The following is a 15,003-nucleotide window of genomic DNA, read 5'->3' on the forward strand; positions in this document are numbered from 1 at the left end:
ACTGTAGCCCGCCAGGCTCCTCTGTGCATGGGATTCTCCAGGCAAGAATACTGGAGTGGGTGGCGATGCCCTCCTCCAGGGTATTTTCCGGACCCAGGGATCAAAGCCCGGTCTTCCGCATTGCAGGCGGATTCTTTACCATCTGAGCCACCAGGGATGGCAGCTTTTATATAAATCTAAAACTATTCTAAAACTAGAAGTTTATTTTATATATTTAAACAAAGTTTAAAAGGTACAGCTTAACACTAGACACAGAGAAAGTTTTCTGGAGTCATTTTATTCCTGATTGTTAGGGAGGTGGCTGAAGTCATGGCTTCACTGTTAAAAAAAGGACAGGAAACAGGAGAGACAGGTGTGGACAATGGCAGGCAGGCTCCTGGACAGGCAGAGAAGGGTGTCAGTTAGTTGCAACAATGGAAAAATCTGGGAGAGAGGCAGAGAGAGCCACATGTCATCTCACCTGTTCTTTGAAAACTCACACCTACGCTGAACATGTTGGAAACAGTTGAACAGTGGGCTTTTAACCATTGGCCTTAAAAAGGAGTGAAGGGAAGGAAGGAAGGAGGGAAGGAAGGAGGTAGAGGAGGGAGGCAGGGAGGAAGAAGGAGAAGAGAAACAGAATTTCCATTTCAAAAAATTCTTACTTAAAACAACTTTCTGGACTGTTAGCAGTATTTCACAATGCAGTCATCTCATTTTGGCAGCTTGATTGATTTCCTGATTTTCAGGAAAACTGAGCTGTCATCTGGTTCCTACTTGGCTGTTTTACCGACATGAATATGCAGTTCTCACAAAATGTGAAATGGCTGCTGAAGAAGTGAAGTATAATTCTTCCTGACGTGTTGCTCCAAGCCCTCCACTGTCTCAAAGATGAAGAAACCCAGTGGAGAAACTTTCCTCCTTTCCCCATAAAAAAAGAGAGTGAGGTTCACTTCTTTGGGCGTTTTTCACATCAACTGAAGCTTCTGAGCCAGTCTGTCGGGCAGGAGTGGATGGGAATGGGTGCGCCTCCACAGTTTTCTGTGATGCCCACGCAGCTCCACTGAAGCTCAAGAGCAGCGGCTGTGGCATGGATCTCTGGGTACTCTCAAGAGCATGGCTGTCATCAACATGTGTTGTTGAGCACCCCGTGGTACAAGAGCTAATTTTGACTCTCTATGCACTTTCCCCTCACCAGTCCTATGAGGTGGTAGGCCCTTCTATACCATTTTAGAGAAAGAAAATGAGGTTCAAAGGAGTAGATACCCTGCCCCCCCAACTTACGTGGTGTGATGGTTAGTTTTATGTGTCAACTTGGATACGCCGTATGCCCAGTGGTATCCTTAGACCCTAGTCTAGAAGATGCTGGAAAGAAATTTTGTAGATGTGATTAACATCTACAATCTGACTTTATGTAAAGCATAAATGTTTGCAGACCTCATCTAATTAGTTGAAGGCCTTAAGAGCAAAAATTGAGTCTTCTTAGAAAGGACAGAATCTGCCTCAAACCTATAAGATGTTCTGCCTGAATTTCCAGCTTACTAGCCTGCCCTTCAGATTTCAGGCTTGCCAACTACTCTCCACCCAGTTCCATGAGCCAATTCCTTAAATCCATCTCTCCCTTCTCTCTCAACCCCAGGTCTTTTCGGAAGCAAAGCCCACAACTCCACACTTCTCAACTCCACCCTCTGCTGCCTCCTAGATCCTACCTGAGAAGCTGCAGATAGCAGGGTCGTAATATAAACTGTACTATAAGAGCCCCACTCCAGTACTTTTGCCTGGAAGATCCCATGGACGGAGAAACCTGGTGGGCTGCAGTCCATGGGGTCGAGGAGAGTCGGACACGACTGAGCGACTTCACTTTGACTTTTCACTTTCATGCATTGGAGAAGGAAATGGCAACCCACTCCAGTGTTCTTGCCTGGAGAATCCCAGGGACAGGGGAGCCTGGTGGGCTGCCGTCTATGGGGTCACACAGAGTCGGACACGACTGAAGCGACTTAGCAGCAGCAGCATAAGAGACCGAGGTCAGATCTCTCGAGGACCCTCTGAGGGAAGATGTAATATGAAGGAGACCAGTTGAGTGGAGAAAACCACTGTTGAGAAGGAGGACATGACAATGTCAGGAAGATGGGGTAATCAAGGAGGGAAGAGCATGAGGCAGAGAAAACAAAAATAATGGTTAATGCTTAGTGAGCACTTCCCATGTGCCAGGTACTGTTCTGAGTGCTTCCCTTATGTTAATTTCTTTAGTACTATTAGGCTCACTTTATAGATGAGGAAACTGAGGCCCAAGGTCACAGTTTCTGGTACAGGGTGAAACAGCAGGGAGTTGCCAGAGCCCAACACTTAACCCCTTAGGAAGCCACACAGGGAAAGAGGGTGAAACAGAGGCGCCGCTCTTCTGACAGGATGGAAAGGCGAGGCTGGGCTGGGCTGTCATTTCTAAAGCCAAGGCCGGATCTTGCTTGCCTGGAGGAAATCCAACCACAGTCTCTGTTGGGGTTCCTCCTTGGAACTTCTGTATAAACAGAAGTTCTGGGATCTTACGAACCCCACAATATGAGGAAAGTTCCTTCTGTTCACCAATCTGTACTTAAAAGCCCTGAGGTGCCGCATCAGGTAAGAATGTGTAGGCTCTCCATGGTGGCTCAGCAGTCCAGAATCTGTCTGCAGTGCAGGAGACCCGGGTTCGATCCCTGGGTCGGGAAGATCCCTGGAGGATGGCATGGCAACCCACTCTAGTATTCTTGCCTAGAGAATCCCACGGACAGAGGAGCCTGGCGGGCTGCCGTCCAGTGACATAGAGTCGGACACAACTGAAGTGGCTAAACAGCAGCAGCAGCAGCAGCAGGCTCTCCACAGGAGAAACCCTAAATAATTTCAGCCAAGACCAGGAGACCTTGGCTTATGGTCCAGCCTCCCCGAGCATACTCAGCAGCCTCCTCCTGAGTTTTTCCAGGGTGTTGACAGGGAGCTGGACACAGTCCCAGAAGAATGTGGGCACTGATGGCCCTCTGCCTCGATCCAGTCAGGAGAAACCACCTGCTAAGCCACACCACTTCTCAAATGCACTTCCCTTCCTCACTCCCTCACCTTCGTGCCCTCCTGGAGTCCTACTAAAATACTCTCAAGGGGGGAGACCTTTGGGAAAACAAAGAGCAGCAAGTGTCTTCCTGGGAGTTTCTCCTCTTGGCCAGTTGCCACAAGCCTGTCTTCTGTGTCTGTGATGGTTGAGAGGATGGGACAGTAACGCAGGAGGGAGGAGCACACACGCTGGTCTCAGTGGGTGACTACGCCGCTGTTTTGGGAAAGAACAGGGCGCTGCTAAACAGGAGACCTGGACCCCAGCCTCTGCTCTGGGCCAAATGTCTTCAGTAAAACTGTTTAGAAGGAATGCTGTGGGGGTGGGGGTGGGAGGAGTCCACCTTCTTGAAAACTAGATACAGAGGCCTCTGCAAATTGCCTAGCAAAATGCCCCAGTCAGACCCATCCCTCCCTGGATGGCAAGGTTGGGAGACACAGGAATGGCAGGAAGTATGTGTTGTGGCGTCTGGGGGCAGATCTTGGCATTTCCAGCCTGGCTCCATGATCATACAAGGTGAGGTGTAGGGGTACAGGTGGTGGTTAAGAAGTAGCAAAGGATCCCTAAAGTCGCATTTTTGTATCCAAGACAGAAGTTTTTAACTAGGATCCCTGAACCACAGCCTGTACACTGGAATTCAGAGGTCGGTGAACTGAGACTGGAAAATATTACAACTTAACCTCCACTCACCTCCATTTTCTCAGTTATGAATAAAGGCAAAAAACTGCAGTTGCATTGGCAGGGCCACTAGAAAGCAGTGCTTTTTCTTTTACATTTGCAGGTATCTTGAAACATTGTTTAAACTCATTTCTACTTCAAGTTGACAGTGGTTTATTGGGCTCATCCCCTTGATTCTTGTTATTTAATGTGTTAAAGAAACCCATATATTACAACATCACACGCTTCGATATTTTCACAACTGTATTTCATCATAGCTAGTTTCCTTTGTGATCCCTGTATGCAAAGGAAAATATTTTGAGAAGGGATTCACGGCACAAAAGAGGTCAAGGGCCCCCAGACCAGGAGCGGTCCCTATTGACACGCTGGCCCAGTGAGGATGGCTGCCCAGCTGAGCACAGGCTCCCACAGGAGGACCCAGGTCAGAATCCCACCAGGCACTGCTCCTGCTCCAGGAAACCTTGGCGTGGGACGCAGGGGTGAGGCATGACTGCGGCAAGTCACTGAGATCTTGAGCTCGATGGAGTGGCCTTGGGCCTCTGCTGCCCGTTGTGAAAAAGGAGACCTCCAGCCTCTTTACCTTCAGCTACATGAGGATGGAGCCCCAAGCTCACTGTGGAATAAAGGGAAGGGAGCACTCAGTTGTTCTTAGGAAGTTTTTTCAGCCACCCCCCCCACCCCCGCCCCGCCCTTTGCTTTTTTGCCATGCTGTGCAGCACTCAGGATCTTAGTTCTCTGGCTAGGGATTGAACGCACACACCCTGCAGTGAAAACACGGAGTCTTAACCATTGGACCACCAGGGAAGTCCCCAGCCCAATTTAAAGAAACAAAAGCCAAGTGTAGGGAGAAGGGACAAGAGAGATTCTTCCTCCTGCAGCTACGGTTATATTTTCTTGGCTGAGGGATGAGAGGAAAGTGTCAACCGATGAACCAATATTGGTACATTATTTTTAAAGAAAGTCCATAGCTTACTTGAGGGTTCACTGTTTGTGTTGTACAGTTCCACTGGTTTTGAAAAATGCATAATGTCGTGTATCCACCATGACATCATTCAGAATAGTTTTACTGCCCTAAAAATGCCCTGTCTGAGCCTCAGTTTTAACATCTCTAAAATGAGAAAGTGAAACTCCTCTAAATCCCCTCATCCTCCCATTGTAGGTTTCTAATTTAGGCCTCTTGACAAATTAAAGTGGTACTGAAATCAACAAAATGTTGCTGTAAGTGTGACCTGATATCCATCAGAATCACTGAGCTTGGGTTGAGGTAACAGGGTCCTCATTCAAACCTTCTGGGGTCTCAACCTCAGACCCGTTAAACCCAAGGTCAGAGCCCAGGAATCTGCATTTTTAATCAGACCCTGGTGCACAGGGAAGTTTGAGACCCCAACAGAGAATTCAAGCCTGAACACGAGGACCCGATCCATTGTCAGGTTAGAGCTCAGGAGCGACGTACAATTCCCCAAAGCGGGAAGGAGCCAAACTCTTTTCCTGGAAAAAGCCCATTTCTGCCTTCCGCAGCTCCCAGTCAACAAGCCTGCCGTTGTTTTGCATCTTGATTGCTGATCACTCACCCAAAATAACCTGCATGCAGTGTCTCACCAGCTGCAGCTCTCTCTGCAACTGCCTTAATTTAGCAGCCAGTCACATTTGGCTCCACAACAAAGAGGCTCTGGGAAGGGGCCCCTCCCTCATGGCCATCTGTCGTGGATTGAATAAAGTGCCCCCCAAACTCACGTCCCCCACCCAGAACCTCAGAATGTGACTTTATTGAAAATAAGGTATTTGCAGACGTAATTACCAATGATTAAGATGAGATCATACTAGATTAGGGTGGGTCCTAAATTCAGTGACTGATGTTCTTATAAGATCAAAGACACAGTAGTGGAGGCCAGGACAGGGGCGGAGATAGTGATGATGTAGTGACACACAGGGCAAAGAACACCAAAGATTCCAGGAGTCACCAGAAGCTAAAAAGAGGCCAGGAGAGATTCTTGCCTAGAATCTTCAGAGGGCACATGGCCCGGCCAACACCTTGATTTCAGACTTCCAGCCTCCGAACTGTGAGAATAAATTTCTATGATTTTAAAGCCTCCTAGTTTGTGGTAATTTGTTACAGCAGCCCTAGCAAGCTAATACACCATCACTGCCGCAGACCGCCACCCCAGTTCAGCCCCACTCCAGCCATGAAAGAAAGGACTCCACACACACAAGCAATTCTCCACATTATGTGCTTTAATGTGGCCAGTTATGATCAGAGCTATTTTTTCCCAGCCAACACCTCTGAATTCTGCGTCTACTAGGCCTGTTTCCTACACAAGCCCTCCGTCCTCTGCTTGGAAGGCTATAATCCAAGACGGGTTGAGACTTCAGTAGTGATAAATAAATATTGGTCCCAGGGGCAGTGCCTGGTAGGTGGTATCACGAGACCATTCCTGGGCTCAGCCGAGGGTCGGGCTAGAAGGGTCACTGCAGCTTCATGCCACTCCGGCGCCGAGAGTCCTTCCGGGCAATGGGGCTGAAGTTCACGATCTCCTTGTAGATGTGCTCTGAGGAAGGCAGGGGTGGTGGTGGGTGCTGAGGGCAAGCGCCTGCCTCCCTCCCCCAGCAGACATGGTGCAGAGCGGGAAGTCCACTCAGCACAGGGAGAAAGAAGCACACGCAGGAGACTGTTTGCTCAGAGAGAAAGAGGCCACAGTCTCCAGGAGAAATGCCAGGGCCGCTGAGGCCAGGCGGGGAAACGAAGCCAGCAGAGGAGACAGGCTGCAGGCTGCGGGGAGAAGGCGCTGAGGCGCCCAGCCCTTACGCTTCCACTCGTCCACTGTGAGTTTCTCGCGTTCTAAGGAATCCTCGAGCGGCTGCTGGGCCTCTGTCTCCTCCTCAGGGTCCCGGAAGGGCTCAAAGAAGGGGTGGGCGAGGGCCTGCGAGGCCGTCAGGCGCTTGTCCACGTCCAGCTCCAGCATCTTCTCCAGCAGGTCTGTGGCTGCCATCACAGAGCATGAGCCTCCCGCCCCAGGCCTGGGAGAACCCAGCCCACCCGCGGGGACACAGACTGCAGGCCCCTGAGACTCACCCTGGGGGCTGGCACGCGGGAAGAGCTGAGAGAAATCCTTTTTGGGGCTTTGTGGCAGGGACTGGATGTAGGATTTGGCCTGGAAGACAGAACAGCAGAGTAATCCCCAGTTGTCAGCTCCTTGGGACTCAGGCCATAGGATCTAAAGCAGGGACCCCAGAAAAGCTGCTGAGCAGGGCTGAGGGCTCAGGTCTGAATCCAAAGTGAGATAAAGGCAAGAGCCCTTGCCAGGGCAGAGGGGTGGTGGGGGTGAGCCCACCTCCCTGACCCTGGTCAGCCAAGGGCACAGCCCCGGCCAGCCTGGGCCCATCTGCCACTCACCGCCTTGTCATTGAGCTTCTGCACAAACTCTGCACCCGGCACCCCGGTCACTTTCAGAATCTGGGTCAGCTGGTCCAGGTCTTGGCAGCAGGTTAAGGCTCGGCCTCACTCACTGGGGCGGGAGGTGGTCTGGAGCCGCCCTTCCCGCTGCCCCTCCATCAGGCCCGCCCAGCAGGGTGGACCATCCAGGCTCCAGACACTCACCTCCTCCTGTTTTCAGGAGTGGAGGTTCATCCTTCAGGATGCAGGTGAGACTTGCCACCTGCCAGGCTGGGTTAAGGGTCCCTCCCCACAAATGCTCCTGCAGGTGCCACCTTCCCAGCTTCATCCCACTCCGTCACCTCCGTGCATTTCTTTGTCTACTCCCCCCACAGCCTTGCATTCTGAGTTTGGCAGGGAGACCCCGTCTCGTCTCCCCAGTCCCAGTATGGCACACGGAGGTGCTCAACTGGTGCGTGTGGTGCCAAAACATCAAGTATTTTTCTGCAGGATGGTGGAATCACAGGTGACTGGTTTTCATCATTTTGCTTCTCTGCACTTTAAAATTACTCCACTGAGAAGCATGTATCACTTTCACATTAAGAAAAAGAGATTTAAGTAATAAAGTGTCTGTTGAAGGAATGAATCCCTGGATGAAGACTGGCTTTTCCAGCAAAGGATACAGTCTTTCCCCTTGAACAGTGTCTTCCCTGTCAGCATCTCTGCCATGATACAGCCCACAGACCAGATGTCCACTGCAGAGGGAGGGGGAGGAGGTGTCACCTGGACCGGCTGGCCAGGACCCGACAGTTGGTCAACCCAGAGTCTCCAAGACAGGCTTGAGGCAGCCATCAGAGAAGACCCTCAGTCCCTTCCCTGGGGCAGCCAACCACTGACCAGTCTGATTGTAATGCATCCAGCTGAGAATCACCTCAGGGGCCCGGTACCAGCGGGTCACCACGTAACCCGTCATCTCCACATCCGTATGCCGTGCCAACCCAAAATCCAAGATCTACAACTCAGGGCACAAAGGGAAAAGAGCTCGCTGAGGAGAGGGGGCTCCTGGAGCAGCGTCTGGGGGCTCCGGTGGAAGAGGGGCCCACCCTGAGCTCAGGCTGACCCCGCCGCAGCCCAATCACCTTCAGCTCACAGTCCTCATTCACAGCGAGGTTGCCCGGCTTCAGGTCCTAGAGGAGAGGAGAGATGGAGCGCTGGACGGAGGCAGAGATGAGGTGGCCCCACTCGGCCACCACCCAGCACGCGGCCCTGGCCCTTTCTCTGGGTGCCGGGCTTCTGTGCAGAGTGAGGGTTGGACCAGGTGTCCTCTGGGGTCCATCCAGCTCTAACATGCTCCTGACTCTTGGAGCCTGAAACACCCAGCTCAGCTTCACTGGTGACAGTTTCCCAAAAAGTTCCCCAAAACACAGCAATTCTTCTGAGCAGGACTTCTTGGGCCAAGGCTGGGTCTGAAAACTCCCTATCCCTGGCTCCCCTTGTGCCATCTCCCCCCAACTTCAAGAAGATCCCAGGGGTGGGCAGGGCCTTTGAGGATGTAGCAGAGAAAGCACTCACCCTGTGGACGACCCCAGCTGAGTGGATGTACTGTGTTGGGGAGAGAGAGGGAGAAGCCTGAGTCCAGAGTTCGGCTTTCATACCAGGTGCTTCGGGCTGGCTCAGAGACCACCTCTGCCCTGTCATGGCGTGTTCTCCCAAACCTTCAAGGCCTGGCCTCCCCCAGACCCCAGGTCTCAACACCCAGCCCCTCTCCTCTGCCCTCTGGCAGGCTCCCACCCACCTTAAGACCCTTGAGCATCTGGTACACCAGGTACTGGATCTTGTCCTCACTGAACTCCATCCCCATGATCTTCTGCAGGTCCGTCTGCATGAAGGGCATCACCAGGTAGCTGCAAGGCATGAGGGCTTCCTGAACAGTCCCCAGCCCCACCCAGCCCCAGGTCCCAGCTCAGAGGAGGGGCACAGGGCTGGGGCAGAACAGAGGCCTTAGAGATGACCTTCGTGTGCAAGAAGAGCCAGCCCCACAACAGCCAGCCAAATCCCCAGGCAGTGGGCCTCCCGGCTCCTGGCTCCCAGCCTGGCCCTGGCAGCCGCCCTGTTGGCAGAGCTCAGGGTGTTTCAGCTGGAGCTGTGCTCAGGAAAACCAAATGCATCAGTGTTCCCGCTCTTCAAAGGTGTCCTCTCCTTGCCCTCCTCCACGCCCCACAGAAAGCCACTGCTGTGAGTTAGAAACATCTGCCAGGATTTCCTTCTGCTTCTGTACAAATATTTTCTCCCCACCTCAGAGGGTCATGAGCTGCCATGAAAATCCTCAAACATCCAAAAATGTCTCCCTTCCAAGAAGGAAACAATAAAACAGTTTCTAGGAGGGTGAAGAAGGAAGAAAGAGAGTTGAACCATCACCCTCACTTAATGGGATTGCAAAACAGGTCAAAGTCAGCAAAATCTAACTGCTACTCAAGGCAGTAACAGCAAAGTCCAGACAAAAAAGGATAAAGATCTAGAAAGGAATTAAAAAAATAAAAGAATGTGGAGGCCATCTCCATGAGCCTGTGACTTAGGGTCTTCTTCCACCTGACTGCACCCCCTCCCACGCACTGGGACCCCCTGCTCCAGGCACAGGCTCCTTCCCACCTTCATGTTTCACCTCTACGTGGAAACTGATTCTTTTCAGCTGACAAGCTCACTGACGTCTTAAGGCGCTACAGCCACCCTCCCTTAACCTTATTTCTTCGAGTACCCCACTCCTCCTCGCTCTCCCTCCTGATCAAACTTCTAGATAGAGTGGTCCTCACCTGTCCACCCCACTGCCTTAATGCGCAGTTCCCTGACAACAGGGTGTCTGTTCCTGCCCCACCAGCCCAGCGCACACACCCACGACTCCCTTTCTTTCTACTGGAACTTGTGCAAAGCTTGACATCCCCTCAGGATTCTCTGCGAATCCTACCTCGGGTCAGGCGGCCTCAGCTCTCTGCCTGCGCATTCTCGTGTACCTTCTCTTTCATGTTGGTATCTTGACCCACAGCATCGCATCATGCCCTACACTAGCCTGTCCCTGGGCTTCGGCTCTCATCCGCCAGTGATTATTCTGGCCCAAATCCACATCCCTGGCTCAGACCTTCCTAAACTCTGGGTTTATTTGCTGATTAAACACTTGAATGTTCATAGGCTTTGCAAAAATGAAGTGTCCAAAGTGGAGTTCATTATCTTTCTCCTAAGATCGGTTCTTCCTTCACCTTGTATTGCGAGTAGGAACCTGGCATCCCCTGGCTGTCCTTGCCACTGCATCCCAAGGGATACAACACTCTGACAGTGCTGCCTCTCGATGGGTCTCAAGTCAGCTCTTGGGACCCCATCACCTTGACTGCATTTAGACTAAGGTCTAGTTCTCCCAGAGCTGTGTCCCTGCTCCTTTCTTGCTGCTGCCAGAGTGCATCCCCCAAATCCGATCTGATCACCTCACCTTGCTGCTCAAAACTTCTATAGCCTTGAGGCTGCCTGTGGAATCAAGTCTGGACTCAGCCTAACTAAATCAGCCACTGCTTCACTGTACTTCTCAGGATGGCCCAGCCTCTTTCACACATGCATCATGGCTTGGTCCATGCAGTTCCTTCTCCTTGGGACACCTTCAGCCCTTCTACCTCAGGCAAACATTGACTCATCCTTCAGGGCTGAGTTCAGAGTTACCTCCTCTGTGAAGCCCGCTGAGGCAGCTGGCAGTTCCCGGCTCTACCCAGACTTAGAGCACTGACCACCATGGTCAGTATTCACCACTGTCTGTCCTGGAGGAGCTGGTCCACTTTAAATTCCCAATGCTAAGTCCAGCAGCTGGCATTGTAGGGGAAAAAATCCATTCAAACTCACTGCATTAAACTGAAAACAAAAGCATCCTAATAAAGAGAACTGCGGCTACAGTTGAAATAAGACTGGAAAAAAAAAAATCCACCCTCTCAAAGTCTCCTAAATTTTAGCAGGTACTGCGCTAGCAAAGCCGTGCATTTAGCAACTAAATTTTCATGTTCTGTGTAATTCTGAGAAACATCCCCATTGGCCAGGGCAGCCAAGGCTTTGTGATCCTCCCTTCATTCTAGGAAGAGTCCTAGGTCCAGACCCACACCTGCACCAGGACATGGCGAGGGAGGCTGATGCAAATCCTGTGGGGACCGGCACCAATGTCTCTGCGGTGTTAAGGGTGGGTAAAGCAAAGCAGATGAGCAGACAGCTCTGTGTCAGCTAGGCTCCGTAAAAAGCCCTTGCCACCTTTTCAGGCCAGCTGTTCTGTCCACCCTGGGCTGGATCTCTCCCCAGCCCAAAGGCATATAGCCTCCTGGGACAGGAAGCCCCCCTTTGCCAGAAGAAATAACTTGGACACTCCCTTACTTGCCCCCCTCATTGGCAAGTAAGGTCTGCAAATATCCTGGAACCCAGCACAGCCCGACTTACAAGTCATGGAAGTTGCGCAGGGAGGAGGCTGGGGTGAAGACATCCAGAAGCCCGATGACCTAAAGAGAAGATGGCCAGTGAGGGCCAGGCAGCTGCTGCACCCCTCTACATCTGTCCTCTGCAGCCCCAGGCCTGCCCAGGACCACCTGCCCTTTCCTAGAACAGCACCTCCAGCAGGAGGCAGGTTCCCAGCCTTCTGGGAAGAAGCAGTAAAAGGGACAGAGGTGGGAGAGGGATTCCTCCACCTGGGCAGGAATTTGCAGTGCGCTGCGATGGAGAGTCAGGCTGGGATAAGGAATGGTGGACATGTCTGTGCTCACTGACCCCAAGTCTGGTGCTCAGGACAAGCAGCACAAACCCAGTCTCCGCTCAGACAGGGAACCTCGAGTGGGGAAGGGAATCTAGGAGGGGATAGAGATCTTCCAGCCAGCAGGCTCCCTGTCCTTGACCTTGGGTCTCACCACATCCAACCCTGCCTGCCAAAGGGCTGATTCAGAGCTGGGGCCAGACTTTCCAGCTGGAGGCCATGGGGAGGAGCTGACCGAGGAGGAATGGGACTTAAAATATGCACAGTGTTTTGAACTCATTGTTTTAAACGCTTGGGTTTCCCTGGGGTGGCTTAGCAGCATAGAATCCTCCACCTGGATTCTATACTGGAGGTCAGGAGGATCCCCTGGAGGAGGAAAGGGCAACCTACTCCAGTATTCTTGCCTGGAGAATTCCATGGACAAAGGAGTCTGGCGGGCCACAGTCCATGGGGTCGCAGAGTCGGACACAATTGAAGCAACTTAGCACATTTTTTAAAATGCTTATCTGCCAATACAGGTATCCTGCAGCAAAGCCTAGGGGCCAGGCTCAGCACTGGGTCACTAGTTTCCTGGCTGTTTCAATCAGACAGGATAGTCTTGAAGTCAGGCTCCGGGGCCTGGAGCCAGGCTGTCTAGGGTCAGATCCCAGCTCTGCCACTGACTAACCATATAATCTGTCTGTCTACGGCCATACCACCCTGAACGTGCCTGATCTCGTCTGATAACCTGTGAGTCTTTCTGTGCCTCAGTTTCCCTATCTGTATAAGGGGGTAATGGTACTTATATGATACTGTGAGGATTAAACATTCCGGTTTCTGCAAAGTTCTTAGAACTGTGCCTGGCACATAAGTGCTCACAGGTTTCTATTACCCTTGTTGTAGTTATGTGGAAACAACATTAAGGAGGATACTGGGCACCGGGTCTCAGATCTAGAACAACTACAGAATTCTTCGGTGCCCATTTCCTCATAACAGTGAGACACCAAGTTCATTCTGCTCCACTGCCAAAAATTCCTTTGCACCTTACCTGGGAAGTAGGTAGGGTGGGTCCTGGCACATAGTTTTAATAATCAGGTGAGGAACAAGGATCCAGAGGAGCAGGGAGGAGGTTCCCTTTCTGCTGGCGCTGTTGGGTTATCACCTTGGGGTATCTTCCGTGCGTGCGTATGGACGTGTGCACACACAAGGAGGGGCTGGTCAGGACCCTCTCTGGGGCTGCCCTCCCGTCCCTGCCTCCCCGAAGCAGCCCCCAGGCCCAGCCTACGTTCTCATGCTGCATGTGTTTCAGCAGCAGCAGCTCCCGATAAGCCCGCTTGGCAAAGATCTCGGACTGGAAGGGCCGGCTCAGCTTCTTGATGGCCACCTTCTCCCCTGACCGCTTGTCGATGGCTGAGCTGTAGGGTCAAAGGCAGGTCAGCAGGGAGCACGCCCCCCTGCCCCGCCCCAACTCAGAGGCAGGCAGGGCTCCAGACCCTGGGTGGCATCTCCCAAGCCATCTGGGGAGCCACGGCCATCCTCATCCCAATCCCTCTGGGCCTGTAGTCTAAGCCAGGAGGAGCTGATTGATGCCCACCACCTGGAATGTGAGTGAGCCGCTGAAAGCACAGTGGGACTGGGAGAGTGAGGAGGGAGCAAGCAGGATCTGAGAGAGGTGCCCTACACCAAGGTCAAACACAAGTTAATGTCAACAGGATCCCGAACAACTTGGCAAGTCACTTCTTGTTTGCGTCTCCGTGTACCCATGTGTAATAAATAACAATCAATTGGGATTCGGCCACATAAACTCTGGGGTCCCTTGTAAGTCCTGGAGAAACAGATTCAGTCCTAATTCAACCCACAGAGACCCCCAGCAAGCAGGTGCGAAAAGCGAGGTGGCGCCTGGGGCGGCCCCACGGCCAGCCTCCACAGCCCGAGGCTCCTACTCCACTTCAAGATCCAGTTGCTGCCTCCTCCAGTCCCAGGGTTCAGCCTGGGAAGAGCACCCGCCAAAGTCTTCCCAACCCGCAGGACTCTGGGCCTTGGGGTCCTCGATCAAAGGTGGTGGGTGCACAGCTCGGCGCGCCCAGCAGTTGAGGGGCCACCGGATGCGGATCCGGGAAGCGGGGGGGCATTGGCCGGGCTCTGGCTCTTGCGGAGGCCCCGCCCGCGTCCCGGTGCCTGGGCGCCCACCAGCGGCCTGGCCCGATGCCCCAGGCGCCCCCCGACGCCCCAGTGGTCGCGCAGGCGCGGGGTAGGGGGAGGGTCTCACCACACTGAGCCGTAGGCCCCGCTGCCTATGTGCGTCAGGGACACGTAGGTCTTGGGCAGCTCCCAGGCGGTCTTGTTGACGTCCTGCTTGTAGAAGCCCTTTTTCCGGGTGAAGCTCATCCCGGGCACTCGGTGTTGGCGGCCCCAGCGCGGTGGCTGCGCTCGCGGCTCGCCGGGCTCCCAGCACCTGGCCCCCGCCCGCGGTGCCCGCGGTGCCCGCCCAGGCCTCCCGCTCCTCCCCTGCGCGAGGGCGGGTCCCCGTCCAGGCCACGCGTCCCACCTGCCGCCGCGCCCAGGTGCGCTGCGCGGCCACGCCCGGGCCTGCCCGGCCGCGGCTCCCGGGAGCCCCGGGTTTCCGCCGGGGTCCGAGTTCGGAACCCCGGCCATAGGCCCGCGCGAAGCGGCAGGGGCGCGGTGGTGCAGGGGGTGGGGTGGGGCGCCTCCCGCCGGCTGCTGCGGTCGGCCTGGGGGCCCATTTCCCCAGGGGCCCCCAGGGAGGACAGAAGGCAGGAAGACAGCCTCCCAGCTGCTGCCAGCAGAGGATTCTGTAGGAAGATCTCGGAGATTTTTAAGACAATTTTGGAGGAAAAAACCCCCCACAAAAGCCCATAACTTGTTGAGTATGGGAAGTTTCAAACATAAAAAAGTAGACAGTGCTTCTCACATTTGAATGTGCACACGAATCCCCGGGGTATTTTCATTGAATACAGATTGTTCAGGAGATCCAGGGTGGAGCTAAGATTCTGCATTTCTCACCAGCTCCTAGGCCCAGGGATCTCTGAATCACATGTTGATAAGCAGATTCTAATGACCCTGCATAACCCCAATTGCGAACCCCACAGCTTCAATAAGTACATCGACTCTTAGTCGATTTTGTTT

The 15,003-nt window shown here is 53.2% G+C and overlaps 1 protein-coding gene across 2 annotated transcripts; it reads right to left on the minus strand.

Annotated features, from left to right (window-relative positions):
• Nucleotides 1-5,962: 5,962 nt before the first annotated feature.
• On the minus strand, nt 5,963-14,400 carry MAPK13 (mitogen-activated protein kinase 13). 2 transcript variants are annotated; one of them, XM_005890505.2, is made up of 12 exons: nt 14,126-14,400; nt 13,142-13,271; nt 11,571-11,629; nt 8,908-9,016; nt 8,685-8,714; nt 8,252-8,299; nt 8,010-8,124; nt 7,796-7,867; nt 7,134-7,213; nt 6,813-6,891; nt 6,546-6,722; nt 5,963-6,288 (listed from the first exon to the last, which is right to left on the minus strand). In XM_005890505.2, the coding sequence occupies exons 1-12, from the start codon at nt 14,242-14,244 to the stop codon at nt 6,206-6,208; spliced, it is 1,101 nt and encodes a 366-aa protein (XP_005890567.1). In that variant the 5' UTR covers nt 14,245-14,400; the 3' UTR covers nt 5,963-6,205. The 2 variants fall into 2 exon arrangements, with proteins under 2 accessions (XP_005890567.1, XP_070217048.1); XM_070360947.1 differs by lacking the exons at nt 13,142-13,271; nt 14,126-14,400 and adding an exon at nt 11,816-11,893.
• Between the last annotated feature and the right edge of the window lie 603 nt (nt 14,401-15,003).

This window comes from Bos mutus, chromosome 23 (genome assembly GCF_027580195.1).
Source record: "Bos mutus isolate GX-2022 chromosome 23, NWIPB_WYAK_1.1, whole genome shotgun sequence".
NCBI classification, from domain to species: Eukaryota; Metazoa; Chordata; class Mammalia; order Artiodactyla; family Bovidae; genus Bos; species Bos mutus.